This window comes from Hoplias malabaricus, chromosome 5 (genome assembly GCF_029633855.1).
Source record: "Hoplias malabaricus isolate fHopMal1 chromosome 5, fHopMal1.hap1, whole genome shotgun sequence".
Classification (NCBI taxonomy): Eukaryota; Metazoa; Chordata; class Actinopteri; order Characiformes; family Erythrinidae; genus Hoplias; species Hoplias malabaricus.
The window spans coordinates 17051375-17067919 of NC_089804.1; the positions used below are offsets into that span (position 1 = coordinate 17051375).

The 16545-nt window shown below is 35.3% G+C and overlaps 1 protein-coding gene across 2 annotated transcripts in view; it reads left to right on the forward strand.

Annotated features, from left to right (window-relative positions):
• The window catches only part of hnf4a (hepatocyte nuclear factor 4, alpha), a 40522-nt gene that overhangs the window by 4967 nt on the left and 19010 nt on the right, over nucleotides 1-16545 (forward strand). Inside the window, exon 2 of one of the 2 annotated variants that reach the window (XM_066671161.1) lies at nucleotides 4858-4951. The exons of the other annotated variant lie outside the window; for it this stretch is intronic. Coding sequence (XP_066527258.1) covers nucleotides 4903-4951 — 49 coding nt within the window. The 5' untranslated portion in view covers nucleotides 4858-4902. The remainder of the gene's footprint in view (nucleotides 1-4857; nucleotides 4952-16545) is intronic. 2 annotated transcript variants of the gene reach the window in all.

Here is a 16545-nt window from a genome sequence, read left to right on the forward strand (position 1 = left end):
TTCATTATTTCTAAAAAAAAAACTTTTAGAAAACCTCACAGCTGTTTTAAGATTCTCAAGTTTCAAAATCTTGACTGACTAAATTCAGCCTACTTAAAACATTTTAGTTCATCTCAGATATTAACTATTGTTTTCTTATTCTCTTAATTGTTATTAATATTAAACATTTTACTTTGTTCCCTTTTTGCTATATAACTGTTGACACCGTAGTGTCTTTCTCTATTTATTTGTTCATTGATTCAGTTATTTACACATTTTTAAACAATTGCATTTAAAGCTTTTAATATATAACAGAATCCTTTATTACTTCACATGTTTACAATAAAACTTTTTGACTTGAAAGTAATTATGGTTAATTTTTCCTGAATATACTGCATTTCAAACATAAACTGTTTTAACTCATCACCACTGTTTCAAGTCATCAAATAGATTTAGGCACATATATGTACTGATATGTTGGTCATTAGGGGTTGGCAACATGACCCTAAAATAATATCAATATTTCAGGGTATTTTGGAAATAATATTTTTGGCAGTATCACAAAACACAGAAAAATACTTTTATTCATTTCAAGAACACACTACTCCAAAAAAATAAATGTAATATTAATTACATTTAATGAAATATTTGTAATATATCATCACTATCTGATTAAAAACCTAACATTTTGGACACAAGAAAGACTGTATTTCTCTGAGATTAACAGTAAAAATAAGCCACAGATAAAGCAATTTATACCCATTACAACTGTAAAAATGTAAAATGAAATAAATGTAAAGAAATGAAATTTCATGATATTTTTACATGAAAGAAATGTAAAAATATCTTTACTGGGACAATATGACTACAATCCACCAAAAGGTTGGCGCTACAATTGTACAATAACTGCTTATATTTGTGGTTTTTGTGTTCATGCTGGATCTATGTTATTGGGAGGGTCCTGTAAGCCATATAGTAATTAAAGTTCAACATTTTTTTGATAATTATGAAAGTTCAGGCCCTTAGGATTCAGCTGATACCATATATGTCCATGTTAGGTAAATATCCACATAGCAAGACACGTTTTTGTATGTGCATTCCTATCATTCATGGCTGAGCAAAACTGTACGGCCCAGAAACACCACACTTGGCAGCAAGGTACAGCAGGTGTGAAATGACACTCCTTGGCCTATTGGTGTCGGTATAGCAAAGTGAAACGCGCTGACGTCTGTATCTCCTACACCAAGAAGCCTAGAGACAAAATCTTTTTTCCCCTGATTCCTTGGCTTAAGATAAACAAATTTTCAATTTGGATCATTTAGTTCTGACCACTCAGATTTTCAGCTAATATACATAATTTGCAAAACCTACTTTAATCAACTTGTCCGTGAATTTTCATCCAGTTCTCTTGAGCTTGGTTCACATGAGTCTGACCCTGAATAATCATCAAAACAATGTTCGATTCAAGATGATCAAGAACAATATAATAAAATGATACACATGATCACTCATTACTAATGATCAGGGTGTTGCTGTGTTTTTCACTGGGAGTTAATGATGATTAGGAACAGTATTATAAAGTGATACACATGATAACTACTAATGAACAGGGTGTTACTATGTTCTTCATGAGTTAAGGATGATCAGGACATCTGGTTCCAATCACCACCACTGTGAACATTTCTAGTGTAGTTCTCTAGAATGTGCGTTTCACATCAAATCACCCTTTATAAGTGCTTACATTTTAATGACTAACATTTTGAAATATAGAATTCCCCTTCACAAATGTATTTTTCTGTCCTGTTTTCATTCTGAATTGCATGTGGTAACAATGATTATAGGCTTAGGCTATGTTACAGAGTTGTTAACAAATGCTAGTCAATAGGGGAAGAACATTTAATATAAGCCTGCTATCAATCACCCGCGCACTGACAGTGTGTGAGAAAACATTCGTGAAGTGGAGCTTCGTGAAGAGATAATTTCCCATGAGGACACAAAAAAGTGAAAAACCACAGCACTGTTGTGTAATTCTATACCTTTAGCTGAGTCCTTCATTTTATAGCCATGGGAACAACTGCTGAAAACTCCTGTATCATTTTCCACAACTTCAGCACTAAGTTCATTCTTTAAGTTGGATTTTATTCTATAAAGTTAATTATTAGGATATTTGTCAACAATATCAGTTGACAAATGCTCTATATTGCTCTATATAATGCTCTATATTGCTACACAGTTACTGTTGCTGTCACACATCTCCAGGGTCCTTGGGTTGTGGGTTCATGCCCCACTCCAGATGATTGTGTGTTCAGTGTGTCCTCCCCCGTTGATTTCCTTTAGTCAAAAAACACACTCCTCAAAAATGGCCATAGATGTGAGTGCATGTGTGAGTGTGTGTTGCCCTGTGAAGGACTGGCACTCCTCCAGGGTGTATTCCTGCTTTGTGCCCAGTGAATCCAGAGTCTGTGGACCCACTGTGACCCAGAAATGTATAAGCGGTTACAGACAAATAAAGAATGAATGTATTGCTAAAATAACACAGGCACTACACGTGACACAGATTAATTTTGTTCTTATAAGATAACTTTTATTGAATTTACGCAGTATTGCAACAGGAACATGGAACAAGGAATATGAACAGGAACATAGAACAACATTAAGAAAAGATACAACATGGTGGCATGACTAAGCATGACAATTAGATGACTAAGCATGACAATAAAAAGGCTAATTTTTGATAGCTCGTCTATGGGGTTTCTAAGATTAGCACTAAGCTAATTATATTGGTGCAAATATAAACAGGACAATGGTTTGACTGTTAACAACAAATGCATTTTACGCTGTACACTTTAGACTGACTAGGGTCATACGTGTAATTTTCTCGTAGGACGCTGTAAAGATTGTCCTATGTGATTCTGAAATGGTTCATTTTGTCCCCACCAATTTTTTGGGAAGTGTACACAAATATATTATATTTCAGCTTGATGCATGATTGTCTCATAATAGGGCTCCACTATATCGTATAGTTTGCCATAATATCATCATAATTTTTTAAACGGTTAAAAAAATATTGTGATAATCGTGATATTCTGACCTGTTAACAATGTCTCAGCAGAGGAACTATTCTGTATATGTTTGTTATTTACTGTAAAGCTTTAAAAATATTTTGAGAAATTGTATGAAAGTTTGTTTTTTATATGGACACACTAAATGTTCTGCCCTTTGGTTGTGTGTTAGATTTAGATGCTACAATATACATTACATTACATATTACTTTTATTTTATACAAAATCAGAACATTGTAAGTTAGTTACTGTTGTTTATAAAATAAGCAAATGTTTACAGATTTTTTTTACTTCTGAATGAAACAGCTGAACTTGTAGTAAGATAAAATGTTTTAATAAATATAACAATTTATTTCTATTTATATAGTAAATAAGTTATTTAATATAATTAATAATAGTATAACATTTATTTGTTTCAATAGTGTGTTGAAATTATTGAAAAATATTGCCAAGAATATATCGCCATACCCTGAAATAATGTGATATTATTTTAGGGCCATATCAACCACCCCTAACTCAAAATAATCTGTTTTGCTATATTCTGTTATGTTAGCTCTGCTAGTTACATAGCCACCCTCCCACTTTCTTTTTATTATATTATCAAGTCTAGCTATAGCTTCAGTGTTACTTACTCCAGCAGAAAAGCCAGGTTTATTGGTGGATATTACCCTAGAGCTAATAAGCCCTAGCCCTGGAATAAGGAGAAAAACATCCTCTGAGCCCCATTTAAGCCTGGAAAATAGACCTGGGACAAGTAAAACTCAACAATTTACCTGCCCAAACATAATGTGAAAACAGCACTAAGATTATATGCTAAAGTGTGTTTCAATCTGTTTAATCTGTCAATTTAGGCCTTCAATTCATTTCCTGAAATTCTGACCAATGGGTGAATTTATTTTCCCTGAATTTACCAAAATTCAACCTGGGTACCACAGAGAAAAAAAAATACTGATCTGACAGTTTGTGATGTTTTAAGATTGTAACCATTATCTTTCCAGAATGTATCAAAGGCAGAAAAGTACTGTTTAAATACTAGTTTAAATAACAGGTAACAAATAATAGATTATTCTGATATATTAAATATTATATATGAACTTGATTTTAAAATTTGCACATTTTTTCTGAGCCAGATCAATATATGTTGTGTTCAATAGTTCTAAAATATATTTTGATATTTATTGAAATAAAAATATTAATTTTAAAAGTCTCATCAAATCACATTAAATGTATCAAAGATTATGTGAATTTTACATTCCTACCCAGAAATAATATTCCTATGCACATTTACCCATGAAACCATTGAAAGCTCAATAGGAAACATGTTTACCCATTCACCATGAGCCATATGGTACATACAGTCTGTCACATTAATGGCAATGTTCTTCTACCTGACAGCAAGTGTTAGAGAACAATTGTTCCTGTGGATGTACTTGCTCCACTCCTTTTCTCCAGCTCTACACTTGTTTTTTCACCTGCTAAACAGAGGCAGTCTTTCCCTTTTCCTACACATCTGTTCTCAGACTTCTTCAGATACATATTTGGAAAAATAGGGTAAAATTATAAGTAAATGTCTATTTGAGTTTCTGTCATCCTGTTGCTATAGCTACAGCCGTCATATAGACTGGTCTCTCTCTATATATATGAGCTTGGTTACTGTTTAACCTCCCCCACCCACATTTGCCCAGATTAGGAAAATCAATAAGATAACAGCAGTACCGGCCTTACCCAGCGACAGGAGCACCTTCCACAGAGAAATGCAGCCGGTCTGCTTCTGAAAAACTTTCTCATCTTTATCTCCAAACTTTCTCATGTACAGGATAAGAGACACCTCCAATTAGTTGTGAAGAACTTTTGGAACGGCATGGTCAACGTGAACACTCAGGTCAGCGACAGTATGGAGCTTCCGTATGGTGAGTGCACACCCTCATTCTGTCTTCCTGCTCACAGCTTGGGAAAGTTGGCTGCCGCTTTTGTGAAAGGGTCCAGATGTTTACCTGCTGCTTTCAGATGCTCAGTGCTTGGCAGACATGTTGACACATTGATCCTTGGTCTGTTTTGGGAAATGGAATGGAAGCTCCAGTTGATGTTTGCCAGAACTTTTGGTTCAGGCTGTTGTTTTGGAGGTGTGGCAAACCCATGATGTCTGGTAAACAGGGCCAGCAGGTAAATGATGCCTGACTCCACTGGACGAAACTTCCTCTTTTGCATGAGGAACTGAAACAATTCCAAAGACAGCTATGAAGAATAATAATGTAAAGTACACAACGTGTTGTACACCTTTGAGGAATAGGTCTAACACTGACCTCTCAAACTGATCTCTTGCACTTGTACTTGGGACATAATGACCGTATACTGGAACGGTTATTAGATTTATGGCTGTCAAAACTTTATTATCTCACCTGTACTGTGGCCACAGATGGTAATCAGTTCTGGCTTGGTGGGCACATACATTTTTTGCAAAAATAAATTATATGGCAAAAAATATTATTGGCAAAAATAAATTATATAACCAATATGTCTTGGCCCACAGAGCAAGAGTGGCATCTGAGCTGTGGTCATGTGACTTACAGTGGAAATTCTACAAATTTTGAAAATGTCTGCCAATTTATATTACAGACATTTACCCTGTCAGTTTTGTTTCACAGTGATGGTGGTAGGAACACGAAATCAGAAGAAACCAGAGTGCCTGTCTGTTATTGTAGCTTACCTACCTAGTCTCCAGAGGTTGCACCTCCCCAGTCCAACCAATGCACTCTAGTGCATCAATTAAGGTGACCTCCATTGGCAGTCCAAGCCAGAGTGAGGTTTTTCATACAGGCACAGAGTATGATTTCTGCTCATAAACATTGCTAAAATAATTATTAATTATGGTCTTCATATTTCCAAGTTTTTTTATAAGTTGTAACATGAAATAAAATTGCCTAGTACACCTTTAAATGCCTCTAACAACTACCTCCTATAAAGGTATCACACAGAAATCATTGAGACATCATTTTATGGCAATTTTAATTCAATTTCATTTTTATTCATCCATCCATCCATCCATTATCTGTAACCGCTTATCCAATTTAGGGTCGCGGGGGGTCCAGAGCCTACCTGGAATCATCGGGCGCAAGGCGGGAATACACCCTGGAGGGGACGCCAGTCCTTCACAGGGCAACACAGACACACACACATTCACTCACACACACACTCACACCTATGGACACTTTCGAGTCGCCAATCCACCTGCAACGTGTGTTTTTGGACTGTGGGAGGAAACCGGAGCACCCGGAGGAAACCCACGCGGACACGGGGAGAACACACCAACTCCTCACAGACAGTCACCCGGAGCTGGAATCGAACCCACAACCTCCAGGCCCCTGGAGCTGTGTGACTGCGACACTACCTGCTGCGCCACCGTGCCGCCCCATTTTTATTCAAATAAATTATATTATATTACATTATATATACACATCCTGTGTAGCTTAATGGCTTCATTTGCTCTGTACACACCATGACGCCTGGTTTAGTAAGAGACCTTTCCTTCTTTCAACTACATTCTTCTTTATGAGAAGTTAATGACCTTATGAATTCAGTCTAAAGCTACTGACTCAATGTCACCTGTGAGTTTAAAGATATGCATACCTAAAAATTTTACGTCTAATGAAAGTATTTATATGTCCATAGTTAGTAGGTGAAATATAACTGTAACATTTATGTTTTGACCCAATGCCCTTGCCAACCGCAGCGTTTAAACCTCTTTCTGACCTAGATCCATTGAGTCAAGGCACTGTACTGTATGCTTCTTTCACAAACAAAGAACGCTTGAAATCACTGCCGGGCCAGTTCCTTGTGAACATTTAACCAGCTCTGAGAATGACAGCATAAAACAGGATATACACAACAAGTTACAGCACAACACGTAGGCCTGAGGGTGTGCACATTCCTTATAATGTGATTTCTTTGTCATTCAGCATGCAGTGTCTTAAAAGTGATTAACTCTTCTTTGCTCAACCACGACTGTGTCAAAATTACCAGCAAAGTTTCTTCTAGCTCTACATTATTCTATTTTTATTTCTACATGTTCTTTGTTTAGCATGAAAGAAGGGCATGCAAATACCTCTCATCCTTTAATGCAGAGGCAAAGAAGTAGTTTTTAACCTACTGCTTTTAAAACATGATTTTCTTTTGCCTTTATTAGGAAGGAAAATTATTTAGCAAGGTCTGAAATCTTTCAGCATATTCACCATGTAGCACATCCAACAATAAAGGTAGCATCATGTTTCCTATTTACAATGATAGAAAACACAGTAGCACACAAAGTTGACACAAAGTTTGTAAAGTTACAACAGAATTCAATGGTTCAGATGTTAACAAAGTTATTAAGAGTGGTTGGTTGGTGACATCCACTACTCTAAGAAACTGTGTCAAAATTGTTCACAGTGTTGGTAATAAGAACCTGTCATCTGAAGCTTTTAAAACCTCAGTTGTAAACATTAAGTTGTAAATATTGTGACCCTTCATTCCATTCAGCTTCGCGGTAAAGTTTCTGTATATTTCTCAACAATGAGCTCTTGCACATCAAAGGACTAAATTACTTTGTTTACATCTCAACAGTGATTCTGAAAAACTGATGGTAGGACAAAGCCAAATACATTAAATAACATGGTTAAACAGCCTGCAAAAACAACCACATTGCAGGTCTACCAAGCTTGCAGCAAGGAGCAGCTAATTGCCCAGCCGTTACAACCTGGACAAATAGCTGCCCTGCAAATTTAGCAGGATCGCAGAGCGAAAGTAAACACAACAAAAGCAATCGAACAGCTCTGAAGCGTAAAGCTGTGTTTGCCCTGAGAATGACTTCTATGGAAGGCCTATTGGTGACAAGGACTTAAGAAACTAGCAATGAATCTACAGCATTTACATTTATGGCATTTGGCAGATGCTTCTGTTATTCTGTTAATAAAAACAAACTGCTTTGTTGTCTATTCAGGAAATGCAGCTACAATACAAATAGTTTAGACTGCACACCAAGTGGATAAAATAAGGCAACGGTCAGTGTTGATGTCTAGGAAAGAGAAACAGGACAGGTATTCCTTCCACACTGTGGCAGTTTCGATATATTTTGTTGGTTGGCATAAGTGAGTGGAATATTTTGGGAGATGTGTGGAATTCACAGACGAAGGAAGGGCAGCAGACAACCCAGAAAAATTTAGAAACTCAGAAATGAATAAAATTTATCTATAGTATTATTTAATCTCAACACATTGTGTCTTATAACAACATGAATATACACACTATATTTTTAAAAGGTAATAAAATGAAAAAAAAAAAGTTTGCGTGAATAAATATTGGTATAAGATGAATTCCATGTATAATTACATGTACAGTTAGATTACAGAGATGTAGCACAGACTAATTGTGAGTACTAGTTAGGAATTTCAAAAGGTTTTTTTTAATACATGTACTGTGTTCAATATTATATGTTTTATATTTCATTTTAATTTTTATATTTTTTATATCTTACTGTATTTTTTACTTAACATTGGCCTGCATATAGCCTGTGACAAAATAGATAACCCAAATATTACAGTAAAGTACTGTTAACACGCCATAACACCTACTTCTTTTCTTGTAGTAAGGAAGGGACAAATATATTTACAAGGCTTTTCCTGAATGTGGGTTGTGGATTATACATTATGACTTTTTTTAGTCATGAGAAACATTTGTTTCTGATGAAGAGTCCCCCAAATAACAAAAAAATAAATAAAAATAAAAATACAAACAAACAAACAAAAAACGGATGTCTCAATTCGATAATGACCGAAACATCTTGATTCAGATGTCTTGATAAAGAAAATTAGATGAAGTTCCTTTTCCACAAACATCTCTGGTCCAGCTACGTACTGTTCAGATAGTTTAACACATTACTGAAAGATTTGTTGACTCCTATTCATATATTTTTGTTGGAATGAAGGCCATTAATAAGGAATTTGCTGCAGTAAGAGCTTCTGCTCTTCTGAGAAGCAGTTACACTAGATGGAACATTTCTATGAGGATATGATTACATTAAAACATTAATGAGGTCAGTTACTGAATCATAAAAGCCACTCCAACTTATCCCAAAGGTACATTTGGCATGGAACATTGTAACCATAGGCACAAAATTATTCACTCACCCACCCAAATCATTGAATTCAGGTGTTCAACAGGTGTTCAAAAAAAAGTGCAACAAGTTCAGTTGTGACATTTCCTCGCTGCTAAATATTCCACAGTCACATGTCAGTGGTATTATAACAGTGTGGAAGTGACTGTGAATGACAACAACTCAGCCATGAAATGGTAGGCCACGTAAAATGACAGAGCAGGGTAAATGGATGTTGAGGCACATAGTGCGCAAAGGTCACCAACTTACATAGCCTTCAAATTAGCTCAAGAACAGTGTGTAGAGAGCTTCATGGAATGGGTTTCTGTGGCTGAGCAGCTGCATCTAAGCCTTACAGCACTAAATGCAAAACAAAGAGTCGTATGCGGTGGTGTAAAGCACACTGGACTCTAGAGCAATGGAGATGTGTTCTCTGGAGTGGCGAATCACACTTCTCCATCTGGCAATCTGATAGACGACTCTGGTTTTGGTGGTTGCCAGGAGAACGGTACTTGTCTGACTGCATTGTGCCAAGTGAAAGTTTGGTGTATTGGGGATTATAGTGTGGGGTATTTTTTCAGAGGTTGGGCAACCCTTAATGCTTTAGCATACCAAGAAATTTTGTAGAATTTCATGTTCCCAACTTTGTGGGGACATGGCCCCTCCCTGTTCCAAGATGACTGCCCATCAGTACACAAAGCAAGGTCTGTAAAGACATCATCTGGCCTGCACAGCATCCCAACTTCAATCCAATCCGGATGAATTAGGACCTTTCAATATTCTAATTGAGTACCTTATTATTATTTCATTTACTCATGTTCTATAACCATATCTGGATTGTTGTGGGTCCAGATCTTCCCCAGAATCATGGGGGGCAAGTGGGACACCCCCTGGACAGGCCAACAGTCCATCACAGGACATCACACACTCATCCAATAACTCATACACTCACACCTGTAGACAATTTTACCCAAAGGTGTGAGTGTGCAAGTGAATGTGTGAGTGTGTGTTGCTCTGTGATGGACAGGCACCCCTTCCAGAATGTGTTCCTGCCTTGCGCCCAGTGATTCCAGGTAGGCTCTGGACCCACCATGACCATGAACTTGAATAGTAATTACAGAATTTGAATGAATATAAACAGTTTTCTTTATAAGCTATTTTATCCCAAATAATGCCTACAGTACTTGTAGGCTATATTTTATGTTTTCTCTTTGAAGCTCTAGCACTGACTTTTTGTCTGGCGCCCCCATGTGTTTTAGAGGCTGCACACCAACTTTTTGCCTTGAGTAGGGGCTAAATCCCTCTTTATTTATTTGCTTTTGTAGAAACCTGTAGTATGAAAACATATAGATTGTAATGTATTACCCTGGAATACAGTAGACAATGTAAAATATGTGCAGGTATTTATTTGTATTAAACTGCAAAAGATGCATCATACAATGTAGATTGTATTAAATATTTCAGTTATTCTATACTTTATTCGTGCCCTCCTTTAAAATCCCTCTTGATTAAACCCCGTTAACCCACTAAAATCTCATCTCTATTCACATATTTGAGTTATGCCTTAAATGTTTTAGATATAACTCTAGATTTCACCCTCATTCAAGTACAAGGATCTATGAATATTAAATTAGTCCCTGCCACTCTCCACCCAACCCTCCATACCTTGCCTACAGCTCAAAATCCACTCCTATGAGTTGATGAGGCTGGCATTATTATTATATTAATATTATTAATTTCCCATTATTCTGGGAGACTTGCATGTAATTTTTTTAATGGCATCAAAATAGGTTCTGAGTTCTGAGTAACTCTGTTTAAACATTGCAAGAGTTTAATGTTTATAAATATAAATAATTAACCCTTATTTGAGCCCTTTTTAGTCCACACTGAAGTAAGACTATATAAAGCTCGATATATTAACACATACCACATCATTTCATTGTGTTTACTCAGTATTATGTTCTACAGAAAAGTAACTGCTGACTCAAAGCCTGGCTGCTCTGCTGAACTGGTAACTTAAAGATAACAGAATGAATGATGTCAATGTTAAGTATTCAGTTAAGATATGTAAATATCCTGTAGTGCTAGACTGTGTATTGTGAGCATGTGCAGTCACACCATAGGCTTGTGGGGTTGGGCAAAGTCATCTGTAGAAAATAAGTTTATCATATTGTTTGATTTTACCTACATATTTTTAATAAGCTGTTTCAGCTTTTAAAATCCCATGACTTTTATTCTGAAATATTCATTGTTACATTTTACTTGCATGAGCTTGGCCTACTTTCTTACAGGTCCCTGCAAATCAATGCAAAGTTATTCTAACTGATTACCTTTACCTTCTAAAAATATTTCTAACCTGATGAAAGTGGCCTCTTCCAAAATGACAATGCCCCCATCTACACAGCATCACTGACTCGACTGGAAATAAATCATTAAAACAAAATAAATCATATGCGAGGAGCTCCTCAGAAGACATTTTGATTGATGTGTGAGATCAGATCATCAAACGTCAGTTAAAGTTACTATCTTTTTTTAAAATATATATATATCTCCATTCAGTAGAATTTATGTATAAAGACAAATGCTAAAGCAGTACTGGCTGATCATCATTTTTGTTGTTAATTTACTTAACCTTAAAATTTTAGCTGTTTTTAAAATCCCTTGTCAAAAAAATATATATACCTAATTTATGTTATTTTGGAACCACCAATTTGTACTAAATCACTGCTAATATGTTATTTAAATTATATTGAGTTACATTATATATATTGAGTATACAAGTCATGTTATTTTTGTCACTTTTCTAATACAACTGAAAGGCATTTCTCTGAGCTGCCTGCCTGAACTATAAAACACATTAAAATGAGTTTAAATGATTAATGAAATATATATATATATATATATATATATATATATAAAAAGTTACTAACATAAATAAACAATCAATCCTTGTAAAATAAAAAAGATGCAGTACCACAACATAAACCAGTATATAGTATTACAAATTATAATACTTGGAAATAATAAGAATTTTACTTACAACGCTAAGCATATAAATAAAACTAAAGTGTACATACAGATTTGTAGAAGTAGCATATGACTAGTGTATATTAAGTGAAATTTAATATCATTTTAATTACATATAAGTTATGATTTAGTACTAATTAGTGGTTCCAAAACAGTACACTTTGAGTACACTTTTTCCACAAGGGATTGTATAATGTTGCATCATGATTAATGTACCAATAGACATACTCTAAAATGGTTTTGGCTATATTGTTATTTTCATTAACCTCAATGTACATTTAGGAATGATTATTCCTCCTCCTGTTGTTTTGGAGATACGAGATATTGTTCAAAGAGTGCATATATGGTAGATGTTTCTTATAAAATGGCCACTGAGTGCAGGCACAAGATAATTGTACCTAATAAATCCTGTGTATGTTTACCATGGGCTGGTCTGGTACCTGAACTCTGAGGATGTGTGTGAGAGAATTATATGCCGTGTACAGTTGACACTATTAGGCTGTGAACTCAAGGCTCCAATCAAATCTCATTGTGACAGGCATTAAGGGATTAGGCTCGGTGGTGGTGAGTGTGTGTGTGTGTGTGTGCTGTAGGGAGGCAGCAGTTTTCACACATTCTCACCCACCTGCACCCTAAGTCCTGAATGGGCAGCTGACTCTGTGGAGAAGGCCATAGAGCCTGAAGCTGCTGTTGGAGGTCAGGCTACAGCAGGATGTACGGAGAACATGGCACTGGTCATTTCAACACCACTCCAGGTACTGACCTGCTGGAGCTCACACACATTTACAGTAAGCTATGACAAAGTTGTTGTGAATAGGTCATTCAAACAGTTACTCTGAAAGAACTAGGTATACTAAAGGGAAGGCTTAGTTTGGTATGAAACCTAGGTGCTTTATGTGCTAGGTGAAGTTATCCTTGAATGTATGGAGAATTAGTCTAAAAGATGGCTTAGTTTAAGCATTTTAGCTAAAGATATTGTGAATATTACGGCTAATTCTGACAAAATCAACAATTTAGCTATTTATGTGAACATTTGGCTGATTATGAGAATTTTTTTTAATAAAACATAAAATAAGTAAGTATATTTTTGTGTGTGTGTGTGTGTGTGTGTGTGTGTGTGAGTGAATATTGTGGTGGGGTTTTAATGATTGAGTCAAACAAACATTTTGGTTCAGTGTTATTTTGGCTACTTTGCCTTTGGTACAGTATTACTGTAAATGTTGACAATTTAATTAATAAATTAGGGCAGTTTAGAAAGATTTCATCTAAAAAAAAGTTTGGATTAGAAGGAAATTATTTTGCTTAATCTGAAGGTTTAAGCTGAGTTAGAACATTCTTGCTAAGTACACGATATTTGTTTACTGACTGATCACAGACATTTTTTCTGATTACTGTGGCATGCAGTGGTCATAACTGAGGCTCAGCTCTGAGGAAAGAAGTTTAATATTCATCTGAAAGTTCCTACTGTGGGAAAGCCTTTTTAACAGATTTTCTAGGTCCTCCAAAGTTATAAAGGTTTCATGTTCGTATATATCTCTTGGGAGCACGTCATGACGCTACAAGAACCTTTCTGGGTATTATTTTTCATATGTACCTTAGAATGAGCATCTTAGACTAAAGATTTACCCTGTTCTGGCTTGGCTAAGTCAGAATATTTTGGTTAATTAAGAACATTTAGATTTAGCCACATTCTATCACTGCTATCTGAACTCTATACTTTGGATACTGCTTGCAGATCTAAAAATGTAAGTTGAATAAGCTGATTAGAGCCAATATGAAATGTTTGGTAAGTTTTTTATGATTTTGGACCTAACCTAGTCTAGCATTTTATATGTAGAAATTTGCACTTACAGGAAATGTGAAGTGCACTAAGTCTCAGTTTAGCACAGATCTGAAAGGCCTTTTTGTGAGAAAGTCTGTTAAATGGTTATCAAAGGTGCTGAAACATTAAAAGAGATGTACACATTTATATCAAACTTTATTCTACAGCATTTAATTTATAAATTGTAGTCGACATGAGCAACCTGTTTGATATAAATTTGTGCATTATTAAACCAAAACAACCGGAAATAGAGAAGTGCTTCAGAGATTTATTACCAGAAAGCCCAATGCTCAATGAAAGAGCTTCATAACAGGTGGAGAGAAGGGAAATACAAAATCCATAACAACTTATTCTTAGCCTATATTTAATTTAGAAATACACAAAAATAAATTTCTCTTAATAAGTTTCAGCACCTTTTACAACCATTTAACAGACTTCACGTTTCCTGTAAGTGCTGGTTTATTAGGAAAATGTTCCCATAAATGTTGATGGTTAACCCAATAATGTCCATATTTGATGTATTTTGGTTTCCTTCAGTTCAGTACTATTAAGGGTTAATAGAAAGGTTTCAAATACATTCAAGCATAATAAGCTTTTATAATTTGATCATATATATTCAGTTTTCTGGTCACATTCCAGCTAACAAATCCATGTTGGGCCTATATGGGCAGTCCAGCAAGTTCTGTCCAAGGCCTAAATACTGGACCCACATATTGATGTGCTCCAGAGTCAATAATAAAGATGGGTTAAATGTAGGGAATCCCTGGGCTGTACAATTTAAATATGGAGGTGGGCACTTAATGATAAGCTCCAGGGTTAGTGATAGGTTGGTGGTAACATTAATAAAGTTTAGATATATGTAGTTTAGACAACCAGTCCGGAATCTTGTTTTTACAAGAAGCAAGTTAATTGTTTCACTGATGCTAAGTCTGATTATTTACTCGTTACATTTTTTGGAAACTAATAACAGTATTTTATCCAGTTATTGAGTACTACACTTAATGCATTAATTGCTTCCATTTTTCAAGAAAATTGAAACTCCATATTTAATTGGGAATATGTGTGTGAAATTTACATAAAAGATGTTCTTTTGATATAGAAAAGTGTAAACAATTCCATTCATTTGGATTTTTATTAGGACAAATTCTGTGCCATTATCCATTATTATGAATTAAGTTTTTGGACATGCATGAGTTAATATTCCATCACTTATACTTATGACTGTAATGTTGTATAACATACATTAATAATATACTAATAATAATAATTATCATATATTCTTACAAACCTTAAGACTTCAGATGACAAGCAAAGACTCATTTTGTCCACATGATGGAGCTGCTATACACAAACTGCAGAGAGCAGACACTGTCACCTGTCTTACATTACCAATACATGTATGTAGATTCCATTTTAATTTGCAAAGAATGATCTATATTCTTGTTTGAAATAAAAACCTCTGCAGCACACAGTTAGATCTATTGTAAAGTAGCACAATGAAAACATATAAAAGTAAGATCAATACTGGGCTTGGATGTTTAATTTTTGACAACTGTGTTACATCAATGACTGGAACAAGTTCACTAAATAAATGGTGGAGCTGAGGTGAAGTTTAACTCAGCACACATAACTCATTTGTTCTTCCTATGATGAAACCTGGCTAAAGATGAACATTTGACTTTTCGTTAAGTAAGAGCAAAACATTTGGGAATGGACATTTCTGCCAAATGTTTTAGTTAGCATTTTGGCTAAATTGTCAAGCTTTTGGCCAAGTCAGAATATTTTGGCTAATTAAGAGACGTTTGGACTAACCTCGCCATTCATTGTAAAGGCATGCCTTAGTTGCTTACAACCTTCAGAGTTGCCCTAAATCTTAACATCATTACATTAAAAATTGTCCTTTGAAATGTATTGTAGTGTTATTTAAGATCTTGAACCGGGATCAGTTAGCATAACCTAGCCTAGCGTTGTAAATGGATCTCGACACTTGACAAAATAGATGACAGTCATTGTTCCATAATTCATGACATAAAAACAAAACATTACACACAGCAAGCTGGGCTAAAGTTGAATGTGTTTTCCTGAGTTTGCGTGTATTTTTCTGATGGAAAGGTTATCATCTCATTGATGACTGAGGCAAGTGATAAGTGTCTGCTCAGTTTCCCTGAGCCAGCAAAGTGGATTGGGCCAACAGTCAGGCCAGAACTCTCAGCAAAACAACCGTTAATGATTGAAAGAACCTTATCAGAGAGAGTGATTGATTTACGAAGAGCATTGCGCTAGATGTTTATTGATGCAATTGTTTACTTATTTGATGTACAGACAGCTTATTGGGCTTTTAGAAGTTCATGAAAAAAAGTAGAGCATATTGATTTTATTTTTACATTTCACTGCTAGTGAAATGCCAACAAGGAGTCACAAAAAATATTGCAAAACAAATGTTCAGCTTTCTGATCACTCATGAGCCAATGAATGGACTAAGGAGAACTTGACATTGAAAAATCTTTATCATGGTTCTGATACTAAAA